Source organism: Podarcis filfolensis (genome assembly GCF_964270895.1).
Source record: "Podarcis filfolensis genome assembly, chromosome: 2".
NCBI lineage: Eukaryota > Metazoa > Chordata > Lepidosauria > Squamata > Lacertidae > Podarcis > Podarcis filfolensis.
In genome coordinates this window covers 13,005,569-13,033,309 of record NC_139605.1, presented here as the reverse complement: position 1 = coordinate 13,033,309, position 27,741 = coordinate 13,005,569, and the positions used below count along the sequence as shown (strand labels likewise).

At 48.0% G+C, this 27,741-nt stretch overlaps 1 protein-coding gene across 1 annotated transcript; it reads left to right on the top strand.

Annotated features, from left to right (window-relative positions):
• The first annotated feature begins 276 nt into the window (after window positions 1-276).
• LOC310757105 (regulator of G-protein signaling 3-like) lies at window positions 277-27,741 on the top strand. The gene is made up of 7 exons (XM_083602270.1): window positions 277-421; window positions 14,838-15,260; window positions 18,427-18,509; window positions 20,580-20,645; window positions 23,762-23,823; window positions 25,186-25,352; window positions 27,060-27,741. Exons 2-7 carry the CDS (start codon window positions 14,838-14,840, stop codon window positions 27,249-27,251), a joined length of 993 nt encoding a protein of 330 aa, XP_083458396.1. The 5' UTR covers window positions 277-421; the 3' UTR covers window positions 27,252-27,741.

Genomic DNA, 27,741 nt, shown 5'->3' with positions numbered 1-27,741 from the left:
TTTCCCCCCAAGATGGGGAGATTTTGTTGTTTTTCCCCCAGCCTGATACACACAGTTCTCCAGAGGCACTGGGAGAAAGTGACTAGGCTTGAGCCGCAGGTGGTGTTTAACTCTGCAACATTTCCGTTGCCTGATGACACACTTGTGCCCCATTCAGTCACCGCCACCGCAAATCTCTGAGGAGTGCCTTGTGATGTCACGCTTTACTTTTGCGCTGTCAAAGGGTCACACACACACACACACACAGGCACTCTGCCACTCCCATTGAGCATTGAGGGAGGAGCTGACTTGAGCACTCGGCTGTTCAGAGCTGCAAAGGAACTAGCTGGTGGAGGTTTGGCTGCTGCTGTGGCCCAGAAGAGGAGGGGAAGAGAGAAAGTAAGGAAGAGGGAAAGACTGCAGGCGAGTGAGAGGCAGAAAGGTGAGCAGGAAAACCCGGAAAGCCAGTGCCAGCCTGTTTATTTATTTCTCTGTCTTTTCTTCTCGCCCTCTTTCTCTCCACCTGATTCAATCCATTGCTTTCTCTCTATATATACTTTGTCTGGAGGGAATCAGTAGCCTCACTCTTCTTCATGTAAGACAGAGAAAGTCGGACAGGGAGGCTGTGTCTACACAGCACATGTAAGGCAAAACCTGCCCCACCCACCCCCAGGTTGGGAACTGTAGTTTTGTTAAGGGTGGTGGGAACAGCAGCTCTGTGGAGAGTGAACTATGGTTCTTTGGAAAGGGGGAGCAAGCTTTGTGTGTTTTGTAAATATATGACAGGCACGCAGTGTCAGTACACTTTGATTATCTTTATTGAATCAGTTTCCTCATTCTTTTTTGCCTAGGAGTGGGCGGCGGGGAATCTTCCAGCACTCTGAGAGGCAAATGATTTATTGTGGTCCATACCTGAGCCACAGCAAATCCTGTTAACAGCACAATCTTAGCCACGTTTACTCAGAAGGAAATCCTATTTGGTTTAGGATGGCCGCTGTAGCACCTTGAATACTCTTTTTTTATTTTATTTTTTTAAAAAACCCTTTGCTGTCAGAGACACATCTAGCTTCCCCTCTGGCATTGGCCTCTTAAATTTCTGTGTCCCCAGTTCTGTCCCCATTTTTTGATCTATCCCTCCCTCCCTCCCTCCATCTCAACATTGCCATATTCCTCTCCCTGTTCTCAAAGACTGAGATCAGGTAATACTTTTACATCAAACAGAAATGCAGAACCGTCAACATTATTATTATTATTATTATTATTATTATTATTATTATTATTCACAGTTTAGATATGTGCTAATGTGATTTGCAGACATACAATGAAAACAGTAGCCCCCCTCCCCAGAATATTTATTTATTTATCCCAGAAAATTTATACACCCCTTGATTGTTAAAAAAAAACACACCAAAAAAACCCCCCAACAACCTTCAAAGTGGTTTACGAAAAGATAAAACAAGAAAAGAAAAGAAAAGGCCTTACTTTAAAACGTACAAAACTTAAATTACTAAAGCGGATTAAAATTACCTCAGCTTTCTAATCCTCTGGGTGGACTTGTCTAAACAGGAGTGCTTTTAGCTGGTGCCGGAAAGTGTACGGCGAAGCTGTCTGCTTAATATCAAGTGGCAGGGAGTTCCAGAGCCCAGTTGTTGCCACACTTACAAAAGCAGAACGGATACTATTGGGGAGGGGGGCTTAGCATTTATGTTTGTTATCATCTTGCATATTTTTGTGCTTTCATATTGTAAACTACCCTACGAACTTCGGATGAAGGGCGGTTCAGAAATTTACGGATAAATATTATGTAGGCACCTCCAGTAGTGCCAATCCCGCCAACTGGAGCGGTCGGTTGGGCATGTGGGGGGCAAGGCGATCCTGTAAGTAAACTGCTCTCAAGTTATTAAGCGCCTTATATAATAACAGCAACACCTTGAATAGTAGCACCCGGTTGCAAATCAGGAAAAACAAACACCTAAGGCCAGCTAGACCTTTCTGCCCAGCTGGAAAAAATAGCTTGCCCGAAACGATTGTTCCCAGAAGGTACAGATTGTGGGTGCAATCCACAAATTGCAGACCCTCCAAGTATCCCTATTTTCCAGGGACAGCCCTGGAAACCGTCCCGGTTTCTGATTTCCTGGAATGTCCCGCTTTTCTTTCTTTTTTTTTTTTTTTAAATATTTTTATTTTTCCATATAAACACAATACAACAAACATAAACATATAAAAACAAAAACAAAACAAAAAACATGTATCATTTCATATCCTAATTTCATATCCTATCTTCCCCGACTTCCTCATGCTTCCCCTTTCTGTATTCCAAATTCTTATCGATTGTTCAGCAAATCTTCCCTTATTTTAATTTAAATTTAGACTATTCTTCCTTATTTTCCTTGTCTTAACCATTGCTAATAGTAACCATTTACTTTCCAGTCCAACATCATTCTAACTTTCATTAACTTTATGATATTTCTTTAAATAGTCCTTGAATTTTTTCCATTCTTCTTGCGCTGCTTCTCTTCCCTGGTTTCGGATTCTGCTCGTCATTTCTGCCAAGCCCATATAGTCTATCACCTTCATCTGCCATTCTTCCAGTGTGGGTAGTTCTTGCGTCTTCCAGTACTTCGCAATGAGTATTCTAGCTGCTGTTGTAGCGTACATAAAGAAAGTTATATCCGTCTTTAACACCCCTTGGCCGACAATACCCAAGAGAAAGGCCTCTGGTTTCTTGGGGAAAGTATATTTAAATACCTTTTTAAGTTCATTATAGATCATTTCCCAGAATGCCTTAATCTTCGGGCAGGTCCACCAAAGATGAAAAAATGTACCTTCAGTTTCTTTACATTTCCAACATTTGTTGTCAGGCACATGGTAAATCTTTGCAAGCTTGACTGGGGTTATGTACCACCTGGAATGTCCCGCTTTTCCTTAGGACGTCCCTATTTTCACTGGAGAAATGTTGGAGGGTTTGCAGTTATGCAACCCCTGAGCCAAAGAGATAAGTAACTAGGCAACCTTTAGAAGGCATCTGAAGACAGCCCTGTATGGGGAATTTTTAAAAAATGTTTTATTATGTTTTTGTTTGTTGGAAGCCGCCCAGAACGACTGGGGCAGCCCAGTCACATGGGTGGAATATAAATAATAAAATTATTATAATTACTATTATTGTTATGGAGTAGGATGTCCCTATTTTCATCGGAGAAATGTTGGAGGATATGTTATTTATCATATTTATTATCAAGGAGTGCAGGAAAACAAAGAAAAAGACATCTGAAGGCAGCCCTGTATAGGGAAGTGTGTTTTCCCCCCACAAAAAAACCCACATGTTTAATGTTTTATTATGTTTTTATATATGTTTGAAGCTGCCCAGAGTGGGTGAGGCAACCCAGCGAGATGGGTGGGGTATAAATAACAAATTAAATATCATTATTATAATTATGGAATAGGATGTCCCTATTTTCATCGGAGAAATGTTGGAGGGTATGAAATTGGAGGGGTGGGGGCTGTTTCTCTCCCTCTCTCAGTCCTCACCCTCCTCGTCTCCCATCCTTGCTGTGTTCCAGCCGGCTGATGTGCCCATGCCCAAGTTTGCTGCAAAGGAAAAGCCTCTTCTATCGCAGTCCCTTCAGATGGCCCCCCTGGTTTTTCCTTCAGTGGTTGTTGATGTTCCGGACATTCCTCGACCTTTCGGGTGGATGGACGGATGGACAAAATTAGTGGCTCTGGGAGAGAGCCTCTAGGGATAGGGAGAGAGGACTGGGCCGGTTTGGCAGTGGGGTGCGTGCCCATGCGTACGGAACGAAGACGGGGAAGGAGCATAGCTGTCAACTTTTCCCTTTTCTTGCGAGGAATCCTATTTGGAATAAGGGAATTTCCCTTTAAAAAAGGGAAATGTTGACAGCTATGGGAAGGAGAGAGGGCAGGCAGGCTTGTAGGGCACCAGCGCTGGGCTTCTCCCTTCCCTGCTTCGACTTTTCTGCAAGCGCATGATTTACTTCTCGGCAGAGACATAAGCCAGAAACTCCGTCCCTGACCTTTTGCTGTCCCGTGGGGTACACACATGCATTAACTCTTCTTCCCCTGTAGCGACAGCAGGCTGGCTTGTCCCAGAAAGGCGAGGGGACGAGGAAGAGGAAAAGCCACGGCGGAATGCGGAACGCACACCCGTTTATTACCAGTGACTACTTTCGATCCACGGATTTGCCAACCCAACCTGCTTGGGGAGGGCGTGTGTGTGCGCCACCCAAGTCCTCCAAACGTGGCAAACCAGTGTGCCGTGTGCCTGACAAACCAGGGTGCCATAAGCTGCGAACAGGTGCACCACAGACAGATGGCTATAGGGCAGGACTCTGCGCAGGCGACTCAAGAGAGTGAGCCAAGCTGCATGTTAGAGTGGTACCTCTGGATGTGAACAGGATCTGTTCCGGAGCCCAGTTCACATCCTGAAGCGAATGCAACCCAAATCTGCGCATGCGTGGGTTGCAATTCGCCGCTTCCGCGCATGCACGTGACGTCATTTTGAGCATCTGCGCATGCGCGAGCGGCGAAACCCGGAAGTAACGCATTCTGTTACTTCCGGGTTGCCGCAGAGCGTAACCTGAAAATGCTCAACCTGAAGCATATTTAACCCAAGGTATGACTGTATAAAGGGACGCGGGTGGCGCTGTGGTCTAAACCACTGAGCCTAGGGCTTGTCGATCAGAAGGTCGGCGGTTCGAATCCCCGCGACGGGGTGAGCTCCCGTTGCTCAGTCCCTGCTCCTGCCAACCTAGCAGTTCGAAAGCACGTCAAAGTGCAAGTAGATAAATAGGTACCGCTCCGGGAGGGAAGGTAAACGGCGTTTCCGTGCGCTGCTCTGGTTTGCCAGAAGCGGCTTGGTCATGCTGGCCACATGACCCGGAAGCTGTACGCCGGCTCCCTCGGCCAATAAAGTGAGATGAGCGCCATAACCCCAGAGTCGGTCACGACTGGACCTAATGGTCAGGGGTCCCTTTACCTTTACCTTTATGACTGTATAGGGGATGGCAACACCTTCTCACCAATGTGTGTGTGTGTGTGTGTGTGTGTGTGTGTCTCCAAGGTCTCAGGCAGGGTCCGCCCAAGACCCATCCGGCTGCAGGTGCCCACAGCTGGACTTTGCATCTTCTGCGTGCAGGGACCTGCAGTATGTATAGTTTGGTCTAGGATGGGGGAGACTTGGGTTCAAATCCACCATCAGGCATGACCTTGGGGCTAGTTGCTCATTGTTGTGAATTCTTCGGGGAAAGGAACGGATAGGCATTTACCAAATTCTGCCCTCTACCACTGAACTCTAGCTCTTCGCCGTATAGAGCGGATTCCAGGAGCGAGTGGTCTGTGCTGCGTTTATTTATTTGTTACATTTATTAATTTGCCCAGGTAGCTCAGTCAGTAGAGCATGAGGCTCTTATTCTCCGGGTCGTGTGTTCGAGCCCCATGGTGGGCAAAAGATTCCTGCATTGCAGGGGGTTAGACTAGATGACCCTCAGGGTCCCTTCCAAGTCCACAACTCTATGATTCGAATTCTATGATTCTGTATCCTGCTGTTCCTCCAAATGGCCTCTGAGGACTTTACAGGGGTGGCTCCCTGGTCATTAGCATTTTTTCATTAGCTTTTGCATAACTGTTTTAAATATTTTTTATTACAGTGGTACCTCGGGTTACAGACGCTTCAGGTTACAGACTCCGCTAACCCAGAAATAGTACCCCGGGTTAAGAACTTTACCTCAGGTTGAGAACAGAAATCGTGTGGCAGCAGCGGGAGGTCCCATTAGCTAAAGTGGTACCTCAGGTTAAGAACTGTTTCAGGTTAAGAACGGACCTCTTGAACGAATTAAGTTCTTAACCCGAGGTACCACTGTACAGTCATTTTAAACCATTACCTCTATTGTGTAATAGCGGGTGAGATGGTGCTTTTTAACTTTTCAGCTTTTATCTTTTCTAATGTAGAAACATAAGTTGTTGTAAGTTGGCAATTCCTTTATTCTTTTGTGTTGGTTTGGCTTTTCACATGGATGATTAACTGCTGTTTTATGTGTCTCTCTGTGTGTGTGTGTGTGTGTGTGTGTGTGTATACACACTCTTTTATTTAGTTTTGCATTTATATTACCGAGTGAATCTACATTATCTAGCAGCTAATATATATAATGAATGGATATGTAAATAATACGGAACAACAGCCAACATTGCCTGAGTGGACGTCTGCCTGTGCAATGAGACTTCCCCCTCTCACTGTCAGGGGCAATATGTTTCCGAATACCAGTTGCTGGAAACCGCAGAAGCATGGAGAGGAGCTGTTGAGCTGCTGTTCTGCTTGTGAGAACAGGACGCTGCGGGAACAGGATTCATTATATCTTATTTTCTTAGGATCTCACCCGATGTGCCTCCTTAAAATTGCTCCTGAGAGTCAGGAGCTGATTGTGGGGCACAGGTGTTGCCATGGGGGCAGAGGAAAGAAGTATATTATTATTATTATTATTATTATTATTATTATTATTATTATTATTAGAGGTGCCGGAACTCAATTCCTGTAGGTTCCCCCTAAAAAAAAACCCTGGTGGTTGTTGTTGTTATGTATTATTATTATTATTATTATTATTATTATTATTAATACCACTCTGGGTGGCTTCCAACATATAGGAAACCATAATAAAACATTAAGCTTTAAAAAAAACAAAACCCTTCCCTAAAAAGGGCTGCCTTTAGATTTCTTTCAAAGGTTGCATAGTTACTGGTAAAGGACCCCTGACCGTTAAGTCAAGTCGTGGATGACTCTGGGGTTGCAACGCTCCTCTCGCTTTAATGGCCGAGGGAGCCGGCGTTTGTCCGCAGAAAGCTTCCAGGTCATATGGCCAGCGTGACTTAGCCACTTCTGGAGAAACCAGAGCAGCACACGGAAATGCCGTTTACCTTCCCGCTGGAGCGGTACCTATTTATCTACTTGCACTTTGACGTGCTTTCGAACTGCTAGGTTGGCAGGAGCTGGGACTGAGCAAGGGGAGCTCACCCCGTCGCGGGGATTCGAACTGCCGACCTTCCGATCGGCAAGCCCTAGGCTCAGTGGTTTAGACCACAGCGCCACAAGAACCGTTTTATTTCACAAACAGTTCTTCATTCTGTTGGTGGATAGCCAACGTCTGGTATGTCCCAAGATGTTTTGTGTGTGTGTGTTGGACATCCTATTGGAAGCAATGTTGTCTGTGTGCGCGCACACTTGTGTGTGTATTTCCCACACATGCAATAGCATATGGTTGTGTGGGCAGTCGTTCACCTGACCTCCCATTGCTCATGTCGCTGCTGTATACAGGGATGGGGAACAGGAGTCAGGCAGCAATGAGGTCAGCGTGGTGCAAACACACCGGCAGAGCCAACCCAGTGTGTTTCCACTGTGTCGCCTCTTCCTTGTCCTACTCACCCCTTCTCCCGCCTGTCTCAGTATGACACAGGTGACCAGAGGTCAGGCCAATGCCCTCCCTTTGCCTTCACATTATTGTTTAAAACCCTAAATGACATAGGGCCCTAAATATCTAAAAGACCCCTCCTTCCCTATAGAGTAGATGCCGTTGGTCCAAGGGGGCCATCTTAGTGGTTCCCTCACCCATAACAGTTCAGGTGTTGGTGGCCCCAATATTGTGGGACTCCGTCCCCACAGAATTGCATCTGGCACCTTCATTATATCGTTTCCACTCTATGCTGAAGAAGACACATCTCTCTGCCTTAGGTTTTTGGGGTTTTTTTCCCTAGGATACATTCCATTTCTGTGGCCGTAATTTGCTTTAACTGTTTTTAATATGGTGTAGCCTTATGAGGCTTTGCCCCCTCGGGTGGGAAAAAGATTGCACCCGGGAAAGGGAAAATGGGAGTCAACAGACACTCAAGGAATAGTTTCGGAGAAAAAGCTTTTATTTCTACCATCCATGAACTGGTAGAAGGAGCAAGTGTGATAACTCACAAAAGGCATGCACGGGTTCACAGTCATGTGCACACAGCATATATACCCCTTCCAGTTCCCTCCCCTTTCTCCTCCTTTTCCAGGAGTCCTGCCCCATGAGTTCCCCTGAGCATGTACAGAAAGTTCCTGTCTTGGGACTCTTTTGGACTCTTGGCGCCCTTCCCAGGAAAGGGGGGTGAGAGCCAAGGGGGCGAGGAGCCCTGGTGGTTCAGCATGTCCAAGATGTTGCAACTAGAATGAGATAAAAGTCAGGCCTGCTCTGACAGAGTCTGTTCATTAGCTTTTTGAAGCCTTCTTATACTGATAAAAGAATAACATTTTGCCTATGTGAGAATCCACAGAAAAGCTGTAGCTGTGGATTTTTAGAAGACAAAAGGAATTTTGGACAGTTTTGAGGCCTGGGGTGATTTCACAGACAGGATTTGGGTATCCTGTCCCTTCAATGGAATTTTAAATCTCCGCAACCAGCCTTGGGACCTGATGGTGAAAGGTGGTACTAAATGGAAATAATAACAATACTGTAATAAAATGATAATAATGTACATATACAGTCATACTTTGGAAGTTGAACGGAATCTGTTCCGGAAGTCCGTTCGAATTCCAAAACATTCGGAAACCAAGGCACAGCTTCCGAATGGTTTCCGATTGCACAGGCGCACTGGAAACAATAGCGGAAGCCGCGCCGGACATTCAGCTTCCAAAAAAAAGTTTGGAAACCGGAACAGTCACTTCTGGTTTTTGATCGTTCAGGAGACAGAACATTTGACTCCCAAGGTGTTTGGGAGCCGAGGCACAACTGTACACACACTGCGAACAGTTAATCTGGTAAAATTTGACGTGAGGTAAAAATTCTCTCCCGCCCTCCCACCAGGGCCAATACTTAGTCCCCTAGCCGAAAGGTGAGCAAATCTTTCACCCAAAGAATCTTCCAGAAGGAACTGGACACAGGGCAGGCGGGCATGTTTGTTTGTCTTTGAGGGTGTATGAGAGGCCAAGAGTACCATCGACATTTAAAAGTTTCCTCTCCACTAAATCAGTCCACCACATCTGAAATGTCTCGCAAGCTGAAGCTGTCCGTGCTGCACTTAAAGAATGATGGAAATCAAACAACAGGATTAAAAGGAGGCGGGAAAACATTCCTGACTTCAGTTGGCCAAAATGGAGGCTCCAGGACACGAGCATATACGGCTTCCTGCTACCGAGTCAAACCATAATGCCCATTTATGATCTGGCAGCCATTCTCTGAGGCATCATAAGCAGGAGAGGAGACTTTGGATTTCATTTTAATTTGATCTGGTTTTTATAAGCTGCTCTCTTTTAAAGTCCCCAGGGCACACCTCAGAAAGAATCCAATTTCCCTGCAAAAGAGGCTTCTGTTTCCCCTTTCTCAGGGCTCTTGAGGATAAATTTAGTGTTTCTTTATTACTTGTGTGCGGGGGTGGGGTTTTGAACTTAGTTTGTTTCGGTGAGGGAGCTGAAGGTGCGGGTGTGTTTCTCCCGTCCAACTAAACATTTCTCCAGCGCTCAGCAGCCTCCCCAGGTGCCTGCACTTCCTGATCTGAAAAAGTCTGATGGGAGGGTTTCTCTCCCGCGCACCCAGGAAGCCTGCAGAGGGCAGACCAATGGGAATTTCTTAGTGGGGATACTGCTGGTGAGGCTGCGTTGATCTTCCGGCTTCTCAATGCCATGCGTCACTGCTGGTTACTGAGAGGGGAGCTGGCAGAAGAGAATTCAGCATGGTGCAAGCACAGCACCAGAAATGTCAATTTGGCTCGACTGCTGTGCCCACAATACAGGATGCAGCTGCAGCCATAAGCAGAGGGGACAAGATGGGATCTCTCCCAAAAAGCACCCCCAAAGCTGTGGCAGCTCTCTGCAGTTTTATAGGTAGAAGGTGTTTGTGTGTGTGTGTGTGTGTGTGTGTGTGTGTGTGTGTGTGTTATTTTTTTTTATTTAAACAAGAACAAAAACTGGCAAATAACATAAACGCACATAATGAAAATACGCAGTTAAGCAATTTCATCTGAACATAAAAAAAGACAAAGATCCGCCATTAAAACGTACAATAAAATAAGCCCATAAAAACAGCGAACAATAAAAAGAGTTAGAACAGCCATTAAAAGCAATAAAACGCAAGAGGTTCAGGAAATCGGGGGGGGGGGGGAGGTGTGCCTGTCCAAACTGCTATGTCCTAAACAGATGAAGTCTCCTGATTATTGGCAGGGAAGACGTTCCACAGTGTTGCTGCTGCCAGTGGAAAAAGCCTATCTCTCTCTGACTACAAGCTGATAATCATCAGGTTGTGCAATTAACGTGGGTTTGGGGCTCTTTTTACCGCGAAGCGGCTTTTGAAATCCAAATGCACGCTCCATAAACGGGCTGCCTGGAAGAGGCTGTGTCCCCTGCCTCATTCTGTAAAGTGTAGGGTTACTAAAGGCATAACACAACCGCCACACTGTCCTGCAATAGCAACCAGTGAAGTTGAGTCTGGAGAGAAAGAGGGGAGAGCAGGGGAACTTGCAGAATAATGACATCATACCATTCACTGAATGCCCCACCACCACCACATTCATTGGGGTGGGAGCATAGCTGGTAAGGGGAGCCATGGGAAGACATGCGGCAACGCTTCATGTTCTGCTGTAGAAGAGCCTGGATGTTTATGACAAAACCTATTTATCTGTAGGATTTATTTGTAGGATTTATAGCATTCCTTACCTGCCCACCCACCATCGGAGGTGGAAAGCAGCAGCATGAAGGAGGCTTGCAAAGCATGGGCCTGGCTCATAGCTGTCAACTTTTCCCTTTTCTTGTGAGGAATCCTATTCGGAATAAGGGAATTTCCCTTAAAAAAAAGGGAAACGTTGACAGCTATGGCCTGGCTATGTCACTGGGAACCCCGTGCAAGGGATTCTGGCAGGTGGGTGTGACATCCCATCTGTCAATCATATGGTCTCTTAACGACATCACACGATTACAAGGCGAGTTGTCCAGTCCACCTGTCAAAGTTGGCCAGTGGGATGAGGGCACTGGGCCCCAGGTCCGAAAGGGTTCTCCAGTCCTGCCTTGAAGTATTCTTTAACCAGCTTCAACCCCATTTTGCTTGTACAGTCATACCTCGGGTTATGCGTTTTTTCAGGTTACGGACCCGCTGAAACCCGGAAGTACCAGAACAGGTTACTTCCGGGTTTCGGGGGTCGCGCATGCGCAGAAGTGCTAAATCGCACTTTGCGCATGCACAGAAACGCTGAATCACAACCCGCACATGCGCAGACGCGCCGCTGCGGGTTGCGAGCGCTGCGGGTTGCGAACGTGCATCCCACACTGATCACGTTCGCAACCCAAGCATCTACTGTATTCATTTTTGGTTCACATTTGTCATGGCCAATGACTAGTAAAGGTAAAGGGACCCCTGACCATTAGGTTCAGTCGTGACCAACTCTGGGGTTGTGGCGCTCATCTTGCTTTATTGGCCGACGGAGCCGGCGTTTGTCCGCAGACAGCTTCCGGGTCATGTGGCAGCATGACTAAGCCACTTCTGGCGAACCAGAGCAGCGCACGGAAACGCCGTTTACCTTCCCACCAGAGTGGTACCTATTTATCTACTTGCACTTTGACGTGCTTTCCAACTGCTAGGTTGACAGGAGCAGGGACTGAGCAACGGGAGCTCACCCTGTCGCGGGGATTCGAACTGCCAACCTTCTGATTGGCAAGTCCTAGGCTCTGTGGTTTAACCCACAGCGCCACCTGTGTCCCTCCAATGACTAGTACAATAAAGTTATTTGGATTGTATTGAGAACCGGCTTCAACTCTCCACAGAGATGGTCTGGCTGGTTCCTTCACTGTTTTGCTGGTATGATTCCATCATATACCAGCAAATTCAAGCTATAACATTTGGAGGAATGGAAGGGACATAGCTCACCAGTAGAGTACCTGGCTTTGCATATGGAAGATTCTAGGCTCAATCCCTGGTATCTCCAGGAAAAGCTGTGAGAGACCCAGCTAGAAATTCTGAAGAGCCTCTGCCAGCCAGTGTAGGCTAGGTGGACCAATGGCCAGACTCATCGTAATGCAGTTTTAAAAAAATGTTTGCCTGCCCGCCTCCAAAACAAACTGGAATGGCGGGATTTTTGTGGAGAGAAAAGTGTGGGAAGATGCCCTTGAAAGTGTGAGGCAACCATGACATCGCTCAGTGTCACGTAACCTGCACGCAAACAAAAAAACAGCATTGCCTTTTAACCTCTGCTGGCAAATCAGGACGAACAGTCCGGAAACAGGATGTCTGGGTGAGGCCCCTGCTTTAAGACTTGAGGTCCTCGTCCCAGCCTGTCACGGCAACCAATGTTGTTTCATGGGCAAAAACCAGGCCAAACGCTAGATTGGGTGATGATTGGAGGCAGTGATGGTTTGGAATGATTCTAGATCAAATGCCTGCTTGGCCATGAAGCATCTTCCACAGGCGGCCATGATCTTATCAGCTTTCCTCAGCCTAACTTCTGGTGACTAGTTCTGTTTGGGCAGTCGGTGGAGTCAAGGAATAGTTGAATTCTCTTCCACCGTATTTTTCGCTCTATAAGACGCACCAGACCATAAGACGCACCTAGTTTTTGGAGGAGGAAAACAAGAAAAAAAATATTCTGAATCTCAGAAGCCAGAACAACAAGAGGAATCGCTGCGCAGCGAAAGCAGCGATCCCTCTTGCTGTTCTGGCTTCTGGGATAGCTGCGCATCCTGCATTCGCTCCATAAGACGCACACACATTTCCCTTTACTTTTTAGGAGGGAAAAAGTGAGTCTTATAGAGCAAAAAATACGGTAGCTTAACCGACCAGCCTTCCCTGTTGCTGTTCATTACGGTTGCCTATGACATAGGTGATATTCTGGAAAGCATTCGCGACAAGGAAAACGATGGTAATAAAGGGTGGGTGGATCAAGAGCAGGAGTCAGCAAACTTTTTCAGCAGGGGGCCGGTCCACTGTCCCTCAGACCTTGTGGGGGGCCGGACTATATTTTGAAGAAAAATATGAATGAATTTCTATGCCCCACAAATAACCCAGAGATGCATTTTAAATAAAAGGACACATTCTACTCATGTAAAAACACACTGATTCCCGAACCATCCGCGGGCTGGATTTAGAAGGCAATTGGGCCGGATCTGGTCCCCGGGCCTTAGGTTGCCTACCTGTGACCAAGAGGAATACAATTCATCCCCACATGCCTTTCCATCATTGATGCCAAGACCCGGCCAGATAATTCTTTAATGAGCTTCTCTCAGATATTATCTGCCTTGGAGAGATTCCCAGCGAGAGAGCAAATGGATGGGATCCCTGCAGGCCATTGTCTGACAGCGCAATGCTCTGCGCATTTCCTCAAAAGTAATCTCTACCGATTCCAGTGGGGATTGCTCCCGGGAAAGCAGGCATTGGATTGTGGCTTAAGTGAAGAGAGGAAGGTGCTCAGAGGCTGGGTGGCTCAAAATTTTGAGGGGCTCAAAATAACATCTTTTTCTGACTGGCCATTAGCCTGGCGATCTAGAGAGTGTGAAGACTTGACGTGCCCCCGGCACTCTGTAGGAACTTCCCATCATCCTCCAGAGTTCACAGAGGCCCTGTGGCAAAAATAAGAGAGACACTCATGTGGAGACCTGCTCCCTAGAGATAGGAAGCTTGACAAATACTGAATTAGAAAATGTGCAGACAATGCTTTGGATGATTCTTTCAAATTGATGTGTAAACACAGCCTTGGTCGTCCCTTTAACTCCTGGTTAAAGGCACCCCTATTTTCTGCGAAGTCTAAGGCTTTCCTTGTTTTCATGTTTTGTATAAAGCGTTTGCATAACCCATCAGAGGGTGGCAACACGAGAACGGGGCCTTCTCTGCAGTGGCTCCCTGTCTGTGGGATGCTATCCCCAGGGAAGTTCACATGCTGCCTTCATTTATACACCTTTAGGTGCCAGGCAAAAACGTTCCTCTTTAACCAGACATTTCGTTGATCTGATGTACATCCTATGCCCTTTTAAAATGTGTTTTTTTATGGGGACAGAGCTATTGGGTTGTTGTTTTTATTAGGTATTTTGTGGTTTTATATCTTGATTTTCTTCTGTGAGACCCCTGGGCATAGGGCGGTATATAAACTCAATAAATGATGATGATGATGATGATGATGATGATGATCATGATGCCATAGAATTCTCTGAAATTGCTTATACTACCTTCGTCCTTCTCCCCTTTCCCCTCAGTTTTCTCAACCGTTCTCCTTCCAAACTCTTCTTCCTAGCTCACTTGTTTGTAGGAATGGTTATGTTATGTATTGGAATTCTGACCTCGGCCACCAGGGGTATCATCGTGTATATAGTTTTCACTCAGGTCCACGTCAGTTAATTTAGGCAGGAAACCCTGGGTTGTTGTTGTTTCAATGTTGACCGCCGGCTGCCTATAAAAGCAGGCCGGCTGAGCTGTTTGTAGGCTAGTAGTAGGGCTACTAGGGGATGTGGGTGGCGCTGTGGGTTAAACCACAAAGCCTAGGACTTGCCAATCGGCGGTTCGAATCCCCGCAACGGGGTGAGCTCCCGTTGCTCGGTCCCTGCTCCTGCCAACCTAGCAGTTCGAAAGCACGTCATAGTGCAAGTAGATAAATAGGTACCACTCCGGTGGGAAGGTAAACATCGTTTCCGTGCGCTGCTCTGGTTCGCCAGAAGCCGCTTAGTCATGCTGGCCACATGACCCGGAAGCTGTACGCCGGCTCCCTCGGCCAGTAAAGCAAGATGAGCGCCGGAACCCCAGAGTCGTCCACGACTGGACCTGATGGTCAGGGGTCCCTTTACCTTTACCTTAGTTGGGCTATTGGACATTTAAACCAAAATAGCCATAATTTTTTTTTCTCTCTCTCTCTCACAGATGCTAAGCCCCCTCCAGAAATGTGGCTCGGAAGGCTGCCTGGTAGACTGCGATTTTTTCCCTTGGCACAGGAGCACCCTCCGAAGGCGGCACCAGAGCTTCGAGGAGTCGGAGTCCGGGGGTGACCACGAGGCTCCCAGCCAGGAGAAGCCCTCCCCTCCCAGCATCCTCTTGGAGGGCGCAGAAGTGTCCACCTGCCTCCAGATCCCCCTGCAAGACCCCGGAGGGGTGTGGCGATCCCGCAGCGAGGGCCGCCTGGACCAAAAGGGGGTGCCGTGCCCAGGGGAGACCGAGGTGGTGGACAAAACAGGAAGCGGGTGGAGCTTGCCGTCCCCCAAGTCTTTGAGGAAAGAGCGACGCCTCAGAGGGAGAGTTGCGGCGGCCAAGCAGCACTTGAGGAATCTCTTCGGAGGGTCCAACAAAGTCAGTGGGCGGCCATTACTCCTCCTTGCACGGCACTGCCATGTTTACAGCCCTTTTGTTAATAATAATAATAATAATAATTTTTTATTCATACCCTGCCCTTCCCGGTTCAGAAAACCGAGCTCAGGGCGGCTAACAACAAATTTAAAACACTTAATTGATGCAACAAAAAACAGCATAAAATGCAATATAAAAGCAGAATAACAATAAATTCAGAATTCAAAAATCAATTTAGGGGGAAAATCCATCCAATAAACATTCGATGATCACCAGGGCTAGCTGGCTAAATTAGTCCTATTTGGGCCAGCGAGGAGACCAAGGGAGAATTAGCTGTGGGATCCCAGAGCGAGTAATCTTCATAAAAAGGGGAGTGGGAGGGAAGGAAGGGGAATAAAAGATCAGGCTAAGTTCAAATTAAAAACCAGGCGGAATAGCTCTGTCTTACAAGCCCTGCAGAAGGAAGTTACCGTATTTTTCGCCCTATAGGACGCACTTTCCCCCTCCAAAAATGAAGGGAAAATGTGTGTGCGTCCTATGGGGCGAATACAGGCTTTCGCTGAAGCCTGGAGAGCGAGAGGCTCTCGCTCTCCAGGCTTCAGGAAGCTCTGCACAACCCTCCGGAGCTGCCTGCCCTCCCAGGGTCCGCGCAGCTCTGCGCAACCCTCCGGAGCCCGGCGCCAAGCCGTGCCGGGCTCCGGAGGGTTGCGCAGAGCTGCCTGCATTCCGAAGCCTCGGGCGCGCTGAAGAGCGCGCCCGGGCTTCGCACAGCTGTCCGCAATCCTGGGGAGACCGGCGCGGCTCCCCAGGCTTGCGGATAGCAGGCTGTTCTGGGGGCTGGGGTCGGGGGAAGCTCGGGCTTCCCCCACGCCAGCCCCGTGCCTGGGGGGGGGGAATAATTTTTTCCTTTATTCCCCCCCCAAAAAACTAGGTGCATCCTATAGGGCAGTGCGTCCTATGGGGCGAAAAATACGGTAAATCCTGCAAGGCCCTAGTCTCATGGGACAGAGCATTCCACCAGGTCGGAGCCATCACTGAGAAGGCCCTGGTGGAGGATAGTCAGACTTCCTTACGGCCTGGGACCTCTAAACTATGACTATTCATGGACCTTAAGGTCCTCTTGCTTGTTGCTTAACATCCATCTTTCTTCTTTCCACAAACTCACCCCCCACCGCACACCACTTCCAGGAGAAACTGCGAGCCCAGATTCTATTTTATTTTAGCTCGGTTGTATAAATATTTTAGTGTCTTTGTTCCCAATGGTTTTAATCTCTGGAATTTCCTGCAGTGAAAAAAAGAGAGAGCGAGACAGAAAAGCACATCCCGAGGCGAAATAGAAAGCTGATAATTCATTACCAAGGAAGGGTTATGCCAAAGGGCCTGGGAGCCTGGACTCCTGGGTTCTCCAGAGGGGGACCAGAGACTAATAAGCGATGCAAAGGATCTGAGAGGCAAAGTCCTTTGTCTAGTAGGTTTGCTTGGCTATCTGACACGAACGCTGATGCCATTGTAGCTTAACTGACTCCTGTGGCTGAGAGTACTGTGAGGCGATGGGGCTTTGAGACCTCTTGTGAGTTAAGTAACTCACAGATTGAATAATAATAATCAATACAGTGGTACTTCAGGTTATAGACGCTTCAGGTTACAGACTCCACTAACCCAGAAATAGTACCTCAGGTTAAGAACTTTACCTCAGGATGAGAACAGAAATCGCGCGGCGGCAGCAGGAGGCCCCATTAGCTAAAGTGGTACCTCAGGTTAAGAACGGTTTCAGGTTAAGAACGGACCTCCAGAATGAATTAAGTTCTTAACCAGAGGTACCACTGTAACAACATTTATATATTAAGGGGAATTGTCTTGGATGACCTTTACAGAGGGCCCATTCCCCCCCCCCTTTAAATGTTTTGAAAACCTAAATAATACAGTGGTGCCCCGCAAGACGAACGCCTCGCAAGACGAAAGACCCGCTAGACGAAAGGGTTTTTCCGTTTTGGAGGCGCTTCGCAAAACGAATTTCCCTATGGGCTTCCTTCGCAAGACGAAAGCCCATAGGGAAATCTCCAGGACAGCGGGGAAGCGCAGCGCGTCTTCCCCACTGTCCTCGGACCTCCTCCGAAGGCTGGCGGTGGGGCGGAGAGACCTTCTCCCCGCGCCAGCCTTCGGATGGCTGTCCTGAAGACTTGCGGTGGGAGGAGGGTTTTCCTTCCCACCGCCAACATTCAGAATGCTGTTCTGAATGTTGGCGGTGGGGAGGAAAAACCCTCCTCCCACCGCAAGCCCCGGGAACAGAGGAGAAGCGCTGCGCGCCTTCCCCTCTGTTCCCGTACCTGTCCTGAAGGCTTGCGGTGGGGAGAAAAGCCCTTCTCCGCACCGCCAGCCTGGCAAGCGGTCTCCATAGGAACGCATTAATTGATTTTCAATGCATTCCTATGGGAAACCGTGCTTCGCAAGACGAAAAACTCGCAAGAAGAAAAAACTTGCGGAACGAATTAATTTCGTCTTGCGAGGCACCACTGTAATCATAATATGTATATCCCGCACATCTGGCTGGGTTTCCCCAGCCACTCTGGGCGGTTCCCAACAGAACACTAACAACAGAATAAAAACTTCAAACATTAAAAACTTCCCTAAACAGGGTTGCTTTCAGATGTCTTCTAAAAGTCAGATAGTTGTTTATTTCCTTGACATCTGATGGGAGGGCATTCCACAGGGCGGGTGCCACTACAGAGAAGGCCCTCTGCCTCGTTCCCTGAAACTTGGCTTCTCGCAGGGAGGGAACTGCCAGAAGACCCTCAGCGCTGGACCTCAGTCTGGGCTGAACAATGGGGGTGGAGAGGCTCCTTCAGGTATACTGGACCAAGGCCATTTAGGGCTTTAAAGGTCAGCACCAACACTTTGAATTGTGCTCGGAAACGTACTGGGAGCCAATGTAGGTCTTTCAGGACCGGTGTTATATGGTCTTGGCGGCTACTCCCAGCCACCAGTCCGGCTTTATATCTCAAGATATAAAGAGGGCCCTGTGCACAAGCTGAGGTGACTCTAGCCCTGAATTCAGTGAAATGCAGGGAGCGGCATAAAATCCCCTGACCTCTGGAAGTGGTTGTGGGACCCCGGACACCTGGGTCCCTTGGGGCATCACAGAACTTGAACTCTTGTTTCTGTTTTTCAGTCTCTGGCGTCGAGTGTGGAATCGGATCTGGGATCAGAAGGTGACAGCAACTGCCAGGCACAACAGAGGCAAAAACGCCGCCGGTGAGTTGAGTAGCTAAAAGCAGAGCTATAATCTGCCAGATCCTAGTTTAAATCTCACCTCCTCCTTCGACTTGCTGGGTAGCTGTACTACAGTCATACCTTGGTTCTCAAACGCCTTGAGACTCGAACATTTCAGCTCCCGTACGCCACAAACCCAGAAATAAGTGTTCTGGTTTGCGAACTTTTTTTGGGAAGCTGAACATCCATCACAGCTTCCGCAGCTTCCAATTGAGTGCAGGAAACTCCTGCAGCCAATCGGAAGCCGCGCCTTGGTTTTCAAACATTTTCGGAAGTCGAACGGACTTCCGGAATGGATTCCGTTTGAGAACCAAGGTACAACTGTATTCCTGAGCCTGCAGAATTTCATCTAAACCAGGTGAGGGCAGCCAATGGGTCTGAAACCCTTGGTGAGTTAGGGCTCCAGCGGATTGAGCAAATGAGACCCAATAGTGGGACCAGTGGTCAAGAAGGCCGTTTCTGCATATGCTGTAGAGGGATGTGAGGGGCATATGGGGTTTGTCAACCTGGGAAGGTAGCCCATCTAGGAGAAGGGAAACCATGATGGCCTTGGAGGTCCTGGGCCACAGGGAGGTTAGGCTGGCCTCAACCAGAGCCAGGGCCTTTTCAGTACTGGCCCCGACTTGGTGGAACGCTCTGTCACAAGAGACTAGGGCCCTGCGGGACTTGACATTTTTCCGTAGGGCCTGCAAGACAGAGCTGTTCCGCCTGGCCTTTGGCCAAGGCACAGTCTGACCCCCTTCTTTGGTAATCCTCACAGAACTCTAGCCCAATGGATGCCATTAATTTGATTTTGAATTGATTTTAGAATGATGTGTTACTTTTATTGTTAGCCGCTCTGAGCCCAGCTTCAGCTGGGGAGGGTGGGATATAAATAAAATCTATTATTATTATTATTATTATTATTATTATTATTATTATTAATATCTTAAACCTCCACTGCTTTGTGGGAGATCTTCAGGAGAAGAAAAGGCTAAGGAGTAAATCTTACACAAATTCAGAGCAGAGTCCCTAAGACTGTTAGATGGTGCCTTGCATCCCTCCTTCCAGCAAACTCTGCAGCCAAGTTGGTGCCAAATGTTATCATAATTTATAATAATAATTTATTATTTATACCCTGCCCATCTAACTGGGTCTCCCCAGCCACTCTGGGCGGCTTCCAACCAAATATCAAAATCAAATACAGAGCAAAATGTTGTTGCTCTGCTTTCCTTTGAAACACATCAGCAAGGCCAAGAGGGGAGTCTTGTCCTCTGAGCAGCCCAGGAACTCCAGACACACTGCCCAGGTTTGCGCCCCAGGGAAGGTCACTTTGGTGATGCTAAGGCAGCAGATTGGCTTCACCTCCCGTAGGCACAGTCCATTGTCTCTCAAGACAGAACAGATGCAGACAATAATCCCCGAGCCCCCAGGTCTGTAGTGCGTCAACGCTAAATGCTAGCAGCCTGACTTTCAAGGTTGTTGTAAAGATGACCGAAAGAACTTCAGCAGGGAAAGGTGCTATAAAATGCTAAAGAGATTCTAACACCTATTGCTGATAAAGTTCCAATCTTGCCTTACATGTGGAAAATGGGGGTAATACTCTAGATCCACTTCGTAGGACTTACTGAGATAAGAACAAGATCAGGCCAATGGTTCATCTGCGCCAGCTTTCAATACTGTTTGTTGCCTGAAAATGTCTTGGGTTGGACTTACTACTTCTTTTCCAATTGGTGCATGGCCCATAGCTTCCTGATGCAATCCTGTAACTTTTTGTACCCAATGTTCTGGTTGGTTTCCCACAAACACAACCTGCTGTTGTTGCACAGAAGCTCAGGAGTGGCTCCCTGGACACTTAACAATGCACTAACATCAGAGGAGCACCGCAGAGCAACTAGGAAAGAGAAACAATGTTCAGATGGGCCAGTATAAATGCACCTCTAATGCACTTTTGTTGCATCAATGATGCGTTGCAGAATATCCGGGGGGGGCGCGGACCCCACACCAATCTGAAGGTTGGCTTCCGCTGCCTGTATGCATTTGATTTACTTTTTCTTTCTTTCTTTTCAAAAGGAGGAAAAATAAAAGAAACTTCCTAAGGTTATGGAGCTCGGGGGGAAATGAAATTCAATCCCTAAGGTAATTTAGCTCTCTTATTCTAACAAGAATTCTTTGTTTGTGTGTGTGTGTGTGTGTGTGTGTGTGTGTGTGTGTGTTTGAGAGAGAGGAGGTGAGGCTTCAGTAGACCACACAGTTATTATTCTGTATTTATTTATTTGTTTGTTTGTTTGTTTATTTATTTATTTATACATACCCCCGCCCATCTGGCTAGGTTTCCCCAGCCACTCTGGGCGGCTTCCAACAAAACACTAAAATACAATAACCTATTAAACATTAAAAGCTTCCCTAAACAGGGCCGCCTTCAGATGTCTTCTAAAAGTCTGGTAGTTATTTTTCTCTTTGACATCTGGCGGGAGGGTGTTCCACAGGCCGGTTGCCACTACCGAGAAGGCCCTCTGCCTGGTTCCCTGTAACTTGGCTTCTCGCAGTGAGGGAACCGCCAGAAGGCCCTCAGCACTGGACCTCAGTGTCAGGGCAGAACGATGGGGTTGGAGACACTCCTTCCGGTATACTGGACCGAGGCCATTTAGGGCTTTAAAGGCCAGCACCAACACAACACTGAATTGTGCTCGGAAACATACTGGGAGCCAGTGTAGGTCTTTCAAGACCAGTGTTATATGGTCTCGGCGGCCACTCCCAGTCACCAGTCTAGCTGCCACGTTCTGAATTAGTTGTAGTTTTCGCGTCACCTTCAAATGTAGTTCCACATAGAGCGCATTGCAGTAGTCCAAGCGAGAGATAACCAGAGCATGCACCACTCTGGTGAGACAGTCTGTGGGCAGGTAGGGTCTCAGCCTGCGTACCAGATGGAGCTGATAAACAGCTGCCCTGGACACAGAATTGACCTGCGCCTCCATGGACAGCTGTGAGTCCAAAACGACTCCCAGGCTGCGCACCTGGTCCTTCAGGGGCACAGTTACCCCATTCAGGATCAGGGAATCCCCCACACCAGCCCGCTCCTGTCCCCCCAAAACAGTACTTCTGTCTTGTAAGGATTCAACCTCAATCTGTTAGCCGCCATCCATCCTCCAACTGCCTCCAGACAACTCACACAGGACCTTCACCGCCTTCACTGGTATCTCTGTCATTAGACGAAGAGATGTGGGAGATGTTGGGCCAGGGCAGTAGTAGCAGCCCTGGCTTGTTCTCATAAGCCCCTCCCTGGACTACTCCCCTCTGTTGTAGGACAGAGCTGTGCATACTAGCCCGCCCCCCTAGACTAGCCTGCTGCCCCAGGTGTACACCATTGCATCACCAGTGCTCATAGCTGAGTAAAATTGTCTTCCATGAACGCAGTTTTAACACTGAGTCCGTAAGTGACTGTGGAGGCCAATTCTGGATCCACACGTCCTTCCACACTGGGGACATAGGTTTCTGGGCGGGAGTTGATCGCGGTGAGGGTTTACCAAGCATGCTTTCCTCTTAGTACATTTCTCCCCAGTGTGGTGTAGTGGTTAAGAGCAGTAGACTCGTAATCTGGTGAACCGGGTTCGCTTCCCCGCTCCTCCACGTGCAGTTGCTGGGTGACCTTGGGCTAGTCACACTTCTCTGAAGTCTCTCAGCCTCACTCACCTCACAGAGTGTTTGTTGTGGGGGAGGAAGAGAAAGGAGAATGTTAGCCGCTTTGAGACTCCTTCGGGTAGTGATAAAGCGGGATATCAAATCCAAACTCTTCTTCTTCTTCTTCTTCCCTTTCGTCCTGAGTTTGAGCATCTTTTTTTAAAATTTAATTTTTTATTAGTTTTTTTTTAACATATCATTTTCAACAGTAATTAAACATACTTTTACATCTTATTCAAATTTTTGACTTCCATCAATCCTGTCTGAAAATTTTCCAATCTAATCTCTCAGTATGCATTTCTTATCTTCCCTATTACATTTCAAACTCATAACCAATCTCTATCTTTTTCTACTTTGTAACACTTCATATATTTCTCCTTAAAAAACTTCTTGTAGTCCTACTAGCATAATTTGTTGATTACAGTTGCTCTTCAAATAATTCATATACTTCTTCCAATCTTCTGTAAATCTCTGGTCCCGCAGGTTTCGAATCCTTCCTGTCATTTTGTCCAATTAGAATAGGAGTTTGAGCATCTTCAAAGCCCATGACACCTTTGGTAAAGGCTGTTCTCCAATTGGAGTGCTCGCAGGCCAGTGTTTCCCAGTTGTTGGTGTTTATACTACATTTTTTTAGATTTGTCTCGAGAGCATCTTTAAGCCTCTTTTGTTGACCCCCGGCATTACACTTTCCATTTTTAAGTTCAGATTAGGGAAGTTGCTTTGGAAGACGATCATCAGGCATCTGCACAACTTGACCAGTCCTGCATTACAGGGTGTAACCCTGCAAGTCTATGATTGCATGGAAAGCTCTTAGTCCTGCTACTAAGTACCTGGACAGAAACGGCAAAGGAAGGCGTTTTTTAAATCAAGAGGAGGAGATGGATTGGTAATGGGGAAAATACATTTGTAATAAGCCAGCAATGAATCACATTGTTTTTCGTTTTTAATTTTTAATCCTTCTTGTTAACCCGTCCACTTAACCTCTTCTTCCAGGAAGAGCTATAGGCCATTTAGATCTGGTCTGGGGCCAAATCTCTTTTAAGAGTGGTCCACGGTGCAGGGAGTGTGTGTTTGTCTCGATGTTGTCGATTATCTGCCTGATTTCTGTGAGTCTAGTAGAGTTATGGGTTGGCCGGATAGAGACAGAGATTTGAGCTGTGGTGCAGTTATCAAAACTGGCCCATGGCTTAATGATCTTACGGGGAGTGGCCCTCTTGAGACAGCAATACACATTACTTCCCTTGCCTCACAATGCAGCAAGCCGGCTCTGCTGCATTTAGGGTCATTCCTGGTTATTTTGCCGAGTGGGAGTCTGGACCTGTGCCCTGAAGTTCCCCTCTGAAGGCGCCACAGGAGTTCACAGAAGAATATCAGCGTTCCTTTAGTGCAACTTCCACCAACCTGTGGCGAGGCAAGATGGGATCTGCAGTCCAACAACATCCAGAATGCCACAGGTTCCCCAGTCCATGCTGTGAAGAGTAGGACCTGGAAGGCCTTATGCAACTCTGGCCAATTTGCTCCTGGGCTCAGAGGGCAGCCGGTTCCCAGTTGCTCAGACACTTTCTCTCTTATAGGCCGACTCCTGAGGAGGCGCAAGAATGGGCTGAATCTCTGGAAAAGTTACTGCTTCATCCATGTAAGTGTGCGGTTCAGAACCACTAAAAGTCTTTAGAAAAGCTGCAAAAGCATACAGTGGTGCCCCGCAAGACGAACGCCTCGCAAGACGAAAAACCCGCTAGACGAAAGGGTTTTCCGTTTTGGAGGCGCTTCGCAAAACGAATTTCCCTATCGGCTTCCTTCACAAGACGAAAGCCCATAGGGAAATCTCCAGGACAGCGGGGAAGCGCAGCGCATCTTCCCCACTGTCCTCGGACCTCCTCCGAAGGCTGGCGGTGGGGCGGAGAGACCTTCTCCCCGCACCAGCCTTCGGAAGGCTCCTCCGAAGGCTGGCGGTGGGGCGGAGAGACCTTCTCCCCGCACCAGCCTTCGGAAGGCTCCTCCGAAGGCTGGCGGTGGGGCAGAGAGACCTTCTCCCCGCGCCAGCCTTTGGATGGCTGTCCTGAAGACTTGCGGTGGGAGGAGGGTTTTCCTTCCCACCGCCAACATTCAGAATGCTGTTCTGAATGTTGGCGGTGGGGAGGAAAAACCCTCCTCCCACCACAAGCCCCGGGAACAGAGGAGAAGCGCTGCGCGCCTTCCCCTCTGTTCCCGTACCTGTCCTGAAGGCTTGCGGTGGGGAGAAAAGCCCTTCTCTGCACCGCCAGCCTGGCAAGCGGTCTCCATAGGAACGCATTAATTGATTTTCAATGCATTCCTCTGGGAAACCGTGCTTCGCAAGACGAAAAACTCGCAAGAAGAAAAAACTTGCGGAACGAATTAATTTCGTCTTGCGAGGCACCACTGTATTATGTATTATTATTATTATTATTATTATTATTATTATTATTATTATTTAATTAATAATATTATTATTGATTACATTTGCCTACTACCCTTTATCCACATAGAAATACAATCCCTCCCACTTTCCCTTTCCAAGAAACAAACAAGAGCTGAAAATCTGAAGCAGAAAACAATTCCCATATTTTTCGCTCTATAAGACGCGCCCGACCATAAGACGCACCTAGTTTTTAGAGCAGGAAAACAAGAAAAAAATATATTCTGAATCAGATGTTGTTGAAGAGGCTTTGCGCGGCTATCCCTGAAGCCAGAAGTTGCAAAAGCAACGCAGCCTGCATTCGTTCCATAAGATGCACACATATTTCGACTTACTTTTTAGGAGGGAAAAAGTGTGCCTTATAGAGCGAAAAATACGGTATGTACAGAAATTTCATAGAATTGTGAAATTGTAGAGCTGGAAGGAAACTTAAAGGGTAATCCAGTCCAGCCTCCTGCAATGCCAGAATCTCAGCTAAAGCATTTGCACCCTTTATTCCAACAAAATAATTTGGATTCTTTGAGGGGAAACCCCTGACTCCTCCATCTCTCTTCCCTGCAGATGGACGGTCTGTCTTTCACGCTTTCCTCAAGTCAGAGTTCAGCGAAGAGAACTTGGACTTCTGGCTAGCGTGCGAAGACTACCGGAAGCTGCGAGGCTGCGACAAACTCCAGGACAGCGCCAAGAAGATCTATGACCAATACGTCACCATCCACGCCCCCAAAGAGGTAAGAGAACTGGGCTTGATAAGCACGCTTCCAAAACTATCCTCACCCAAAATGCCTTTTGAATGAGCTGGTCTTCTTTTCTGAGGTGGAGGCAGAGGGATGGGTGAGGTTTTCTTAATCAGGGGTTGGCCCAAGACATTTTGCCGCCTGAAGCAGACCTTGAAATGGCACACACACACCCCACCTCTGCGCCAGGGAAGAAAGGGTCAGGGAAGTTCTGCATCAGGAACAAAAGTGGGGGAGAAAGATTGACATCGGGATCTGCTGTGCCGCAGAACTCTGTCGCCTGAGGCGGTCGCCTCACCTTGCCTCATAGGTGCGCCGGCCCTACACTGTGATGTTGTGGGTAAAGTCCTGGACTAGGACCTGGGAGACCAGGGTTTGAATCTCCACTCACCCAAGAAGCCTACTGAGTGACCTTGGGCCAGTCACTATCTCTCCTACCTCATAAATTGAAGAGTAGGAGAAGGGTCAAGGGACGTGGGTGGCGCTGTGGGTTAAACCACAGAGCCTAAGGCCTGCTGATCAGAAGGTTGGCGGTTCAAATTCCCGCGACGGGGTGAGCTCCCGTTGCTCGGTCCCTGCTCCTGCCAACCTAGCAGTTCGAAAGCACGTCAAAGTGCAAGTAGATAAATAGGTACCGCTCCGGGGGGAAGGTAAACGGCGTTTCTGTGCGCTGTTCTGTTTTGCCAGAAGCAGCTTAGTCATGCTGGCCACATGACCTGGCTCCCTCGGCCAATAAAGCGAGATGAGCGCCGCAACCCCAGAGTCGGCCACGACTGGACCTAATGGTCAGGGGTCCCTTTACCTAGGAGAAGGGTGTACACCACCTTGAGATGGAATATGAACGTATCATCATCATCTTGGGGGGGAAGACATGTGCTTTGACTGCATGGTGTTGGATGTTACCCAAGTCAACAAATCATCTTCCTGCCAGTTCTCCACCTCTGCTCTATACTGCACTTTGCCTATGAGTTAATCCAGACCTAGTAATTTCTTTTCTTTTTCCCAACTTCCTGCTTGACGCTACCTTTGTTATCCTACTGCCGTTTTGGCCACGCCTCTCCATCCCGACCCACAGACGCCTGCCCATTTGGCTGGGTTTCCCAAGCCACTTTGGGTGTCTCCCAACAGAATATTAAAAACACGATAAAACACCAAACATTAAATACTTCCCTAAACAGGGCTGGGACACGGGTGGCGCTGGGGGTTAAACCACAGAGCCTGGGACTTGCCGATCAGAAGGTTGGCGGTTCGAATCCCCACGACGGGGTGAGCTCCCGTTGCTCAGTCCCAGCTCCTGCCAACCTAGCAGTTCGAAAGCATGTCAGAGTGCAAGTAGATAAATAGGTAGCACTCTGGCAGGAAGGTAAATGGTGTTTCCGTGCGCTGCTCTGGTTCGCCAGAAGCGGCTTAGTCATGCTGGCTACATGACCTGGAAGCTGTATGCTGGCTCCCTCGGCCAGTAAAGCGAGATGAGTGCCGGCCAGTAAAGCGAGATTTAAACAGGGCTGACTTCAGATGTCTTCTAAAAGTCAGATAGTTGTTTATTTCCTTGACATCTGATGGGAGGGCGTTCCACAGGGTGGACGCCACTACCGAGAAGGCCCTCTGCCTGGTTCCCTGTGTGCTAGGCATTGTTTAAATCATTGTAGCAATAACCATTTTCTGGCATGTAACCTGACCGCTTCCATCTCATGTTTGCAGGTGAACCTTGACTGCCAGACCAGAGACATCACAAATCGTAACATTTTGCTACCCACTCGTTCGTGCTTCGAACAGGCTCAGAGGCGCATATACGGCCTGATGGAGAAGGACTCGTATCCCAGATTCCTCCGCTCCCTCCTTTACCAAACCTTGTCACAGCCCGACAGACACCAACCCAACGGGCCTGTGTAAACCAGCCATATTTGCCTTTCATTCTTTGGAGAGGAGGCCCGACTAGGAGAGCAGGAACCAAAGACGAAGACCTTCTTCCTGGACTTCCTCCGGCGGACTGTTTAGGATGTATGTAGCCCAAAAGCGGGAGAGATGGATTGGCCTGACGTTAACACCAATGCTGCCGAGGCTGTGGACTTGCCACCGGAGATGGACCTGGGAAATCTTTCATAATATTGCACCCTGCGTGAGGCCAAAATGTGGCGCCCCCAAGTGGATCTTCTCAATTATGGATCTTATCAGTTTTGCACCCCCTTGGCTCGTCGGCCTCTGTGGGGAAACGACCTGCACCACCCTAAATCTGGCTCTGTTGCCACACCGGCACGCCAATCTTTTCGGGAGGAAAGAGCTCATGGAAAGTTGGAGCTGGTGCCCATTTGCCCATGGGCAGAACTTTTTGTGGACTGATGCAAAAAAATTAATAATATTAGAAGTATAGAATCACTGACCA

Excerpts from the sequence above, each read along its gene's own strand:
- LOC310757105 (XM_083602270.1), top strand. The coding sequence starts at position 14,838 with ATGCTAAGCCCCCTCCAGAAATGTGGCTCGGAAGGCTGCCTGGTAGAC. Across the intron at positions 18,510-20,579 it reads CAGAGGCAAAAACGCCGCCG|GAGGAAAAATAAAAGAAACT; the intron begins GTGAGTTGAGTA and ends TCTTTTCAAAAG. Across the intron at positions 20,646-23,761 it reads AATGAAATTCAATCCCTAAG|GCCGACTCCTGAGGAGGCGC; the intron begins GTAATTTAGCTC and ends TCTCTCTTATAG.